Source organism: Poecilia reticulata, linkage group LG21 (assembly GCF_000633615.1).
Source record: "Poecilia reticulata strain Guanapo linkage group LG21, Guppy_female_1.0+MT, whole genome shotgun sequence".
NCBI classification, from domain to species: domain Eukaryota; kingdom Metazoa; phylum Chordata; class Actinopteri; order Cyprinodontiformes; family Poeciliidae; genus Poecilia; species Poecilia reticulata.
In genome coordinates, this window is record NC_024351.1 from 5,808,520 (window position 1) to 5,819,409 (window position 10,890).

General features: G+C 37.5%; 2 protein-coding genes across 2 annotated transcripts in view; both read right to left on the reverse strand.

Moving 5' to 3' along the window:
• LOC103457191 (uncharacterized) overlaps positions 1–10,890 on the reverse strand; it is a 58,181-nt gene that overhangs the window by 1,888 nt on the left and 45,403 nt on the right. The gene's annotated exons all lie outside the window — the stretch shown is intronic.
• On the reverse strand, positions 1,640–8,893 carry LOC103457188 (peroxidasin-like). Its single transcript, XM_008397153.2, has 9 exons — positions 8,836–8,893; positions 8,475–8,559; positions 7,681–7,880; positions 6,640–6,909; positions 5,371–5,676; positions 4,041–4,325; positions 3,858–3,962; positions 3,754–3,782; positions 1,640–1,979 (listed from the first exon to the last, which is right to left on the reverse strand). The coding sequence occupies exons 1-9, from the start codon at positions 8,879–8,881 to the stop codon at positions 1,950–1,952; spliced, it is 1,356 nt and encodes a 451-aa protein (XP_008395375.2). The 5' UTR covers positions 8,882–8,893; the 3' UTR covers positions 1,640–1,949.

The following is a 10,890-nucleotide window of genomic DNA, read 5'->3' on the forward strand; positions in this document are numbered from 1 at the left end:
TACCTTCCAGCTGCAGCACAAAGAGCAGAAATATCTCCAGTTTGGCCATTTCCTGTCAGTCCGGCGGCTGCAGGACGTTGTTCAACTCTCTCAGCCTCYAAGTGAAGACGATGTAACTTCCTTCTTTCAGTTATTATTATGAACAAAGCAACACCCACCACGCATGRCGTCATTTGGTTTCCATACCATGTTAAACAGGATATGTACCAATTTTTTTMCAGAACAAATTTATGTTAATAGACATTAAACGTGAACAACCATCAAAAGACGTTATTTTGCTTTTCATCMCCCGYGTAGCAGAAAGTCTGAAAATGTAAATTTGTTKAATCTTCCATAGAAAGAGGAAGTCCAATGTGTTGTAACGTCCTGCAGCCAGCATCCAGTTTATCATCCGATTTCTCAGACTATTTTGAATCAGAATAACAGTAAAAATGTAAAAATTGTGTAAAGCGACTCATTAATCTGCACTGATGATCAACATGGAGAGATAATGGTCACTGAAAACAGAAAACAGCTCCATCTTTAAAGAAATTAAGCTAATTTGTCACATGTAATCAGATTAATTTAGTCAAACTTATTTGTTTAACATGGCAACTTAATAAATGTAATATATCTGCTTGGATAAACTTCATTACTTGAAACAACTCCATGTTTTTAAGTTGGATCACTTGTTTTTTTTTCTCAGTGTTTATAAACCATTTAGCATTTATGGTTGAATTGTAGCAAACTGAGGTTCAGCTGGGATTTATAAAGGGAAAATTGTCTTTTGGTGTATAAAATCTGAATTTGGTTGGAAATTTTGAGTTTTTATTTGCCGTATTTTCAGCTTTTGTGCGTATGTTTACTAAAACACACGATTTATTTAATATAAATCCAACACAATGTTTTAGAAATGAGCTCTGCTGTCTCACAGTCAGAGTAGTTGGATACAATAGTGGAATAGTTGCATGTAAATATAAATATCCTTCAACAAAATGGAGCAAAATGACTCGGTGGAAAATTTATTTTGAAATTACTCATCAACCTTTTGACCTTTCTCTAGAAAAAATGGCAACAAGACACAGAAAGTTACATAAACTGTGTCAAAGAAGAAAGAGTCTCATCATTCTTTTTAGATGTTTTAGTTTTGTTTTTACATTGGGAGCTGAATTATCACATAACTAGACGATGCCTTTTGGGTTTTTGTTGTTTCTTTAAGAGAGCCGGTTCCGTCATTTCCTGTATGTCACTGGTTTAATTAAAGCTAAAGTCGTTCTTTCCCCCGTTTGCTACTTTCAGCTCTGCTCTAAACAAACCAGTCCATCTTCCACATTAAAGGAGTTTTTATTTTTGTGTTTCAACAGGTTGTTTCTCATCAAAGCAGACAGACGTCACATCTGGAGAACCCCAAGGTCCAATCCTAGGACCCCTCTTATTTTATATCTCTATGCTTCCAATAGCTCAGCATAGAGCAGGAAATAAGATTAGCAATCGATGCACAGCTCTACATCATGTCACCAGGTGACCTTTGAACCCATGCAAGCACTGAATGGATAAATGTGTGGATGTGCCACAACTTTCTCCAACTGAACAGAAACAAAAGTGAATTGATTAATATTAAAGATTCAATACAAAGCAGCTCCTCTAGGAAAGCAAAGCATATAAGCTAATTGCTAATCATCTGGATTTAATACAGGACGTCTTCACAGCCAATAACAGGAATATATCTGTTATACATTCATACAATCAGTTTTAACAGGTTTCCTGACCTGAGAGATTACAGGTTGGTTCATCTGCCTCAGCTACTTTATTCTGTCCAAAACAACAACAAACAAAAACCTAGATACATTAGCTTTGTGACATTTAAAAAGTAATGCAGCATTAAAAACTTAAAATAGTTGAAGCTCATATGAAAAGCCTGATGTGACGAAGTTCAGTGACTGACAGGAGAAGAACAGACTCCAATATTTTCAGAGAGTCGCCTCTGCAGCAAAGCGAACCTGAGATAAAAGAAATCTCATTAAATGAAAACAGAAATAATATTCTGGGATTTTAACTGAACAAACGTTCATTTTAATTTATTTCCAGACACAAGAAAGTATTTTTGGTTCAATAAAGCCTGGAAATGTTTGACCCAAATACACAAAGTAACTGTATTTTTACTGTGATAAAACACTTTTACAAAACTAAAAACCTCAGAGGAATAAATCTTAAGCATCCGCTTAGGGCCGCCAAGGGGCCTCCAAGGGGCCCCCCTCAGTGGAGCTGATTTATTTATTTATTAGTAATAATTTCTATGTCATTATAATATCAAAAACACACAATTTCACTCTGCAGTGTTTTGTTTTTACAATAATATATATTTGATAATGAATGTAGAAATTATTATTTTATTGATAAAAAGAAAGAAAAAACAATAATTGCTCTTGGGGGCCCCCTCTTGGCCGCGGTAGGTACCGCACGCTTCGCCGGTATCATGAGCTGCAATGAGCATCCAAACGTCCAAAGCTCCGTTCAGAAGTTAAGTTAGCAAAACAATGTCTCAAAAAAGGACTTATCCTTCAGAGAGGGAGAAAAGAAAGAGGAAGAATAGAAAAAAGCCAAGATAAAGGTTTGTTTTAATGTGCCTTGGCAATGTAATGTAAAGATTAGTAAAGTTGCTAATAGAAAATTAGCTTGATAGCGACCTGGAACGGTCCAGTTCAAGTTCAACAGCCAAACATTTATGCTAGCGTGTTTGTGTGAAACTGAGTTTAAACTCTAAATGAGTTTATTCTCACGGTGGCTCTGTATATTTCTGAGGTAGTTTTGGCTTCAAAATCCCAAGTTTGATAACAATAATTAAAACAAAATTATTAAAACAATAATGTCAACTAGATAATTGACATTATCTAGCAAAAGGTTTTTACGTCAGGCTACATAGCTGCTACATGGATGAGCTGCTCTATGCTGTAATTGGGGATATGTTGTTTGCTGTTGAGTATAATAATCATTTTGTGGCTAAACATTATTTTTCTAGGTTATGTGAAACTTCTGTTAATATCATTTGAAGGCTCAGAATCAGTCCAGTACCGGTACCGGTCCACATTCTCAGGGGAGAAAGACTCACCTGGTATAAATTTAATTTTTAGCTATTGGAGTTATGCTTAAGAAAAATGTATTTAATCATAGAATGTCATGAATATGTGTGTAAGGCTGCACCGATTGCAGTTTTCTGTCCGATCCCTGGTTACCGATATTTAAAAAGCCTGACCTGCCCATTTTGATTTTGGCTGATATAAAATTTATTTGTCTGAAATGTTGCTAAATGTAGCAAGAAAGTCACTGAGTTGCAACAGTGTGGTTCACCGCATTGTTAACTGAAAACATGCAGACCTGACCTGGTTAGTGGGTCAGTCAAACCTCTCACTGCAGAGCAGAAGAGGACAGAGGCTGATTTATAAACCTTTGCTGAGGAAGATAAGATCAGGGGATCAGATGGGCTTCATGTGTAAATATCAGCCGATCATAATCCCCCCAAAATTAAGGAAATCGGCGCCCAGAAATGAACTGGTCGATAAATCAGTTGGCCAATAAATGTATCGTAAATTACACATGTATATAATGTAAACAGCCAGAGATCCAATAAGTTTATATCAGGTGTGTGAATAATCTAATGATCGGACTGCTGATTGCAGCCAGTCCACATTGTTAGCGCCTCAAAACCACATTTTGCTTATTGTCCCCTGGAGTTTTGGGCCGGCCTGATCAAAAGTATTTAGTTATTTAACTCACATTGATGTCCTTCAGCGGCTTCTTGCTTCCTGCAAGAGGRGAAATATCATTTTGATTAGCATATTTTCTGATGCATGTTGTTATGAGTCTGTAAAGTTTTTCACCTCTGGTTCTGATGTAAACAACAACAACAACACAGATCATCAGGATCAGTCCTGCGACGCGCAGAATCAGCAGGACGGAGCTCAGAACGGGCCAGTCTGTGGAATCTAAACAACATGCTTTAAACGTTGCTTCATCTGGGTTTTTGACACGAATTTAAATAAATGATGTCTTCTAATATTTACCTGAGAAGACAGGCGAGTAGTGGACCTCCGTCTTGACCTGGTCTCGCCGGTCAAACCGACAGCTGTACCTCCTGTAGTTTCCCATCAGACGGTTCACAGTGAGGACTGAACTGCAGCCTGCGTCTCCCTCCAAGCCGACCTTTTCCTCCTGCAGCACATGTCCGGTTTCATTCAGCCAGACGATGCTGCCCTCTGGGCATGAGAGGAGGTCGGTGCACATCAGAGAGCAGCTTAAATCCACGATTTGATCATTTTTACACTCAGCGTCTGGTGGAGATGGAGAGACTGAAACGAGGACAGAAAAACAAACATTTTCCTGCTGAATTTCTGCTCAACGCTTGTGATTTTGTTACTCTTCAATGACAAATGGTTCATAAGTTTTAGTGCTGAGACTAAAAGGAAAAGGACTGCTTTGACTTTTCACATTAAAACAATGTTTAAAACTTAAAAAAAATCTTAGAGTTGCTTATTTTTCTTTTTTACTGCAGTAGAAACTAAATTCTAATAATCATATTATTAAACTGCCAAAACGTCTCAGAGTGTTAAAAGAAGTAAAAATTAAAGCTCCTCCTCTGGATCTATACTGAAACGTATTGATCCAGAGCATACGGATACGGTAACACGGTATTAAATGTGGCCGTATTAAGATTAAGATGGATCTATGGGTTGTATTAAACATATTCATAACAGTTTTTTTTTATTTTGGCATTTAGGTAAAGTTTTTCTAAAGCAAAACATCTAAATGCTTATAAATACATCGATTGATGTATTTGCTGCACAGTGGAGCAGTTGGTAGAGCTGTTGCCTTGCAGCAAGAAGGTTCTGGGTTCGATTCCCGGTCTTTCTGCATGGAGTCTCCATGTTCTCCCTGTGCATGGTGGGTTTTCTCCAGGTACTCCGGTTTCCTCCCACAGTCCAAAAACATGACTGTCAGGTTAATTGGTCTGTCTAAATTGTCCCTAGGTGTGAGTGTGTGTGTGCATGGTTGTGTGTCTCTGTGTTGCCCTGCAACAGACTGGTGACCTGTCCAGGTGACCCCGCCTCTCGCCCGGTACGCTAGCTGGAGAGGCAGCAGCTCCTCCTGACCCCACTGAGGGACAAGGGTGCAAGAAAATGGATGGATGATGTATTTGCTTGGCTTCACTGATTGACCTTATTTTGTTGCACTCTTCAAACCTTCAGAGTGACGCTCTGGTGAGCGTCGTTCTGCTAAACAGAACTTTCTGTAAAAATGTATATAGATAATGTTCATCTTGGCTGTAAATAAGAATATTTTGCTGCTAAGTTCTGACAATTAAGAGGCAGAAAAACTCAAGTTAAAAATACTCACTGGATAAAACACACAGCACAGTATTCATAACATCAACGGGGTTCTGGAACCAACATCTGTAGTAGCCAGCGTCAGAGGTCGTGACCTTTCTGAGGACAACAGACCCGTCCCTGTTGACACTCAGCCGTCCAGACGGAGACGACGCCTCCGTCATCACTGTCCCGTTCTCCACCAGAGACGGAGGATTTCTGCCGCGGCTCCAGTTAACCCCGACATGCGGGTCGGACTGAAAGAGCGGACAAGACAGAACAACGTCTTCCCCACGTCCACGAAAGGAAACATCATCTACTTTAAAACCGACGTTGTCTGCAAAAAAAAAGAAAGAAACATGATTATCCACATCCTAATATTTGTAGAGACAGGACAGAGTTTGCTTCATATAAATATTATTTATAAAACTGCAGTCTTCTTCTGTGGTAAGATTATAAACTATATTAAAATGGAGACAACATATCGAAAGGATAAGATTGCAAAGACAAAAATAATGTATAAGTCTAGAAACATATAAAATTATAAGGCTTCACACATAGTTTACTGTTCAGTTAAACTTCTCTACACATGCTACTGTGAGGAAGTATATTATAATTAATATAGTTCTTTTACAAAAACGAGTGACACATGTCATCAATAAGGCTGGTTACCATGGTTACTATCATACAAATCCACTGCTTTTTAAACCTGCTACAATGAAATGTTGATTTTTAAAATATTGCAAATAATGTTTAGAATAAAAATAAGCTTCCTACCTGCTGAGGTATTAATATTTTTTACATTAAATGGATGAAAATATGATTGAAAGTTTACAAAACAAGCTAAAAAAAAAACGCTCAAAATGTCCGCCGTCAACTAAATAATGGAATGATGCAAATGTGACTTATGAGTGCAGATCATTATGGATTTCCAAAATATATATATATTACAAAAAATATTATAAAAAAGGACTATGAGTTTAAATAACTTCAAAAACTTTTTTTAGTATATTTATGGAGAGGCGGTTTAGTTTAAATTGATGAGTAGCACAGGCATAAATAAAAAAATTATGCTTCGGTCAAACTTTAAGTCTTTTGAAATGTTGATAATTTATTTAATGAATAAATTAATAAATCAACGCTGAAAATCGAACATCCTGTTTTCTGTCCCATTTTCAGACGTTTGTGACATAAAATCTAAATAAATCCAAACTTCACTCATTTTGCTAATTAAAGCTTTGGTTGATGGTTTCCAGCTGTGTAATTTATACATGGAAAATGATGAATATGCGTCATTAACCTGAGAAGACTGAGGCGTAGTGAACCTCTGCTTTGACCTCGTTTTCCTGAACAAACTGGCAGGTGAATCTTCTGTAGTTTCCCAGCGGACATTTCACGGTGAGGACTGAAACGTCTCTCTTCTGCCCGACTCGGTTTGTCTGCAGGACATTTCCAGTTTCATTCAGCCAGACAATTCTGCCCTCTGGAGGTGAGGGGTCGTTGGAGCTTAGAGAGCATCTTAAATCCACGGTTTGATCCTTTTTACACTCATCTGGTGGAGATGGAGAGACTGAAACGAGGAGAGGAAAACAAACTTTGGTCTTATTTCCCTGCTGAGCTTCTGTTTTAATGTTTGTGATATAAAACTGTCTGCATAATGACAAAAGGATCCTGAATCTGAGCTTTGAGTCTCATCAGAAGTAAAACTCATTATTCATTTCACTCCACAGAATAAAACTCCTGCCTGACCCAAGATAAGAAGAGGAACAAAACGAATCTGCATAATGCAACCAGGAGGAGGAAATGAAAGTGAAGCAGCCGTCACACTGACCATGCATGCAGCGACAGTGGAGAGGAAAACTCTCCTCTAACAGGAAGAAACGCCCAGCAGAACCAGAACTGGGCTCAGTACAAACGGCAATCTGCCAAGACTGACTGGAGGTTTAAGAAGATGCCTGCCTCAAAAAAGATTTTGTTTTGATTTGTTCTCAAAAAATAAAAAACACACAAAAAAACCAGGTAAAGTCACAAAGTTAAGCTGTGTAAGTTTTAAGGCAGCCAAACTAAACTCCAGAAATATCTGAACTGAGACGTCAGAAATGAGGCAACATTTTCCAGAACAGACAGTGGAAACTGTGTTTTCTGTACGTTATCTTTTTATAGACTGATATTAATGCTTCAGAATGGGACAGGACAAACTGGTGGTGTGTGTATCTAATGGAGGTATGATGACCATAAGAGTTTGACCCGACTGGGAATCTGCAGCATGAAACAGGAGATAAAGATCTGCTCTAAAAGCTCAGRAGCAGAACGACTGAGGTTTAGATGGTTGAATACTTACTGGACAAAACACTCAGCAGCTCATCTAAAACGCTAATGGTGTTCTTAAAGAAACACCGGTAGTTTCCAGCATCTGAAGGCCTGACTCTCTTAATGATCAGAGATCCTTCAGRGTTCACGCTCAGCCTTCCAGCTCGGGACGAGGCCTCCACCAGTGACCCGTCCTCCACCAGGGTGTCTGCACCGAACCGCCAGTTAACCCTGAAAGGTGGATCAGAGGGAGCGTTYACACTGCAGCCTGAAGTGACCCAATTCMGATCTTTTTGACGTAATGTGACCTGTATCYGATCTTTTCATGGCAGTGTGAACAGCTCAGGTCGGATTCTATTAGAATGTGACCCATATCCGATACGTATCCGATTCTAATGCGACCATAACGTTCAGGYCGCATTCATCCGAACTGAACGTAACTGATTCTCAACAAATCTCACTATTCTGCTCCTGAAACGCGCAGAAAGGAAGAAAAACAACAACCATGACGGATTATATGAGGATTAAGTTGTTAATTTGCTGCTGCGGCTGGACAACAACTTCAAATATATAAGCTAAGCTCCACCGTTAGCCTCCATGTTTACTTCCGCAAACACTGAGCTCTTCTTCTTCTTCTCATGGCGGTTGGCAGAACGCTGAGAACGATGACGCTATAGCGCCCTCTACTGCGCATGCGGGACACTTTCAGGTCGTTTGCCCGTTTACACTGCAGAACACATACAGGAAGCATTTACTGGCAGTGTGAACGACACCGGCAAAAAAAAAATCGGAATTGAGTCACTTCCGGCTGATGTGTGAACGCACCCAGAGCGAGAAGAAAAACACGGCAAAGCCACATCTTCCCCACTTCCACAGAAGACATGCCCGAACCCTTTAGCACTGATGCTCRCTGCAACAAAAATAAACACAAGATGCACTTTAAAAAAGTTTGACAACATTTGTAGAGACAGGAGAGAATATAGCTAMGAAATCAACATTATTGAAAATGAAGATCTTTTGCTCGTTTCTTCATAAAAAAAAAAGTTCACCAGAACCAGTGTGATTAGCTTCCTTCAAATAAACAGATTGTTGAACTTGATAAACTTCCACAAATTTTAAAATTTGATGTTTAAATTGAATAAAGACATCTAAAATTATAATCAAACATGAGGTAAAATATGTTTACCTTCAAACTGAAGAACAAAGAGGAAAAGAAATCCCAGAGCTGCCATCTTACAGCTGCTGATCGCTCCGCAGCGTCTCTGTGATCGGAACACGTTTCTCTTATTTCCTGCTTGTGACCGACTTTCTGATGAGTTCAGCCAACCCCCACAACTCATCTTCATCWGTATTTATTTGAYTGACATACKGATTTTTGGCTGAACCACAAACAAATTACTTTTTTTCCTCCTTTATGTCTTTTTCCCCATTCCTTTCAGAGGAACGCTTCATTTGGCACCAAGATTTGTTTTTTTACTGTTTTCCAAAGTACTTTCACATATTATAGCCAATAAACCAACTAACTGTACAATAATCCATCTTAAAAGTCCAAAAACATATGGAKYAGGATTACATTGTGCAGAATATGTGCAGTAAAAATATTTCACTCTCTGCTTTTGGGGTTAAGCAACATCAGTTTCAGTGAAACTAAAGAGGATCCAGCTTAAAGGAAAACAGACTAAAATCAGCTTCCTGTTTCCTGTCACGTACTCAGAACTCTGACACTAATCACTGATCAATGTTTCAATATTAAAAAAAGTCAAGTATATTCAGCTTTAATCCAGATTGTTTAACATCAAGTCCACCACAGATGGTTTCTGTYCAGTGCTAGAAAAAAAAACTTTTTAGTTTCCAGATAGATTTTCTCTCGTCCAGCAAATAATCAAAATATGAATTATAGAAAATACATTTTTGACTGAAAACAAAYAACAGGAGTGCTTTATATTTCCTCAAAAGTAGCTTCAATTTATCAGCTGGTTTATTTTTTTAAAACTCAACTTAAAACAAACTATATTTGCATTTAAATCATGTTTAGAAGTTTGAGTTTGTGTCTATTTCCTTCCTGTAAAGACGGAGAATTAATCTGATTATKTTTAGATGTTTTCTGATAACTTGATGTAGAGCTGGTTGTCAAACTCACTTTCATTTTGGGTCATATCAARATCCAGGATGTGTTTRAAGGMRGGATGTTTATAAARCTATTAAAAGGCTGTTAAAATATTAAYAAATAGCCGTTAATTGCATTCAATCAGAACTCATTGAAATTAAATATTTAACATATTTTCACCTTTATCTAATTTTACACAATACAGATAAAACTGTTCATTTGACTGATAAAATAATATATAAAAAATGTTAACTTAAAGATTCTTTTTCTGCAGTTCGGAGGGCCACATGAAATGTTCTGGCGGGCCATTTGTGGCCCACGGGYCTCGAGTTTGATGCATGCGATGCAGAGGAAAGTCAGYATTATAAGAATAATTAGTAAAAAAAAMCATAAAAAAWYYTTTTTTKGTGCCACTTTAAGACTTTTTACTAAGAGTTCATTAAAAGTAACRAACAATAAACACATAATTAAGCTGTGAAATATTTGTAAACCATTAATAAGCAGTGTTATGCATAACTTAAAGATAATGGAAGTTTATTTACATAGTTTCATCCATGCACACGGTAAATTAAACTTGTTTTTTTTACATGAAAACAAAACAAAAGAGATAGGAGACATTAAAAAGCATCATATTAAACAAAGAAGTGTTAAAAAATGTAAAAACAAAAGAAGGAAAAAACACAATGACATGRTAATAAAAATAAAAAAGCAACATTTCACTTTTATGCACAAGCTTCAGTACGCAGAAACGTTTTCAGAGTTTCTTTACTGCTAATGTAGATCAACATTCACTTTATTCTTCCTGTCCTGCAGTTTCTACACAACATTTAGACTGAAAACAAACATTTTTACTCAGGACTTCTGCCTCTTTGTCTTCACCTGATCCTCCTATGATTTATTAGCTTTGCAACATTTAAATAGTAACACAACATTAAAAACTTAAAATAGTCAAAGCTGATATGTGAAGCTTGTTGTGATGAAGTTCAGTGACTGACAGCAGAAGAACAGACTCCAATATTTTCATAGCTCAGTGAACCGTCTCTGCAGACAAAATGAACCTGAGATAAAAGGAAAAGAAAGAAATCTCACTGAATAAAAACAGAAATAATGTTCTGGGATTTTAACTGAACAAAA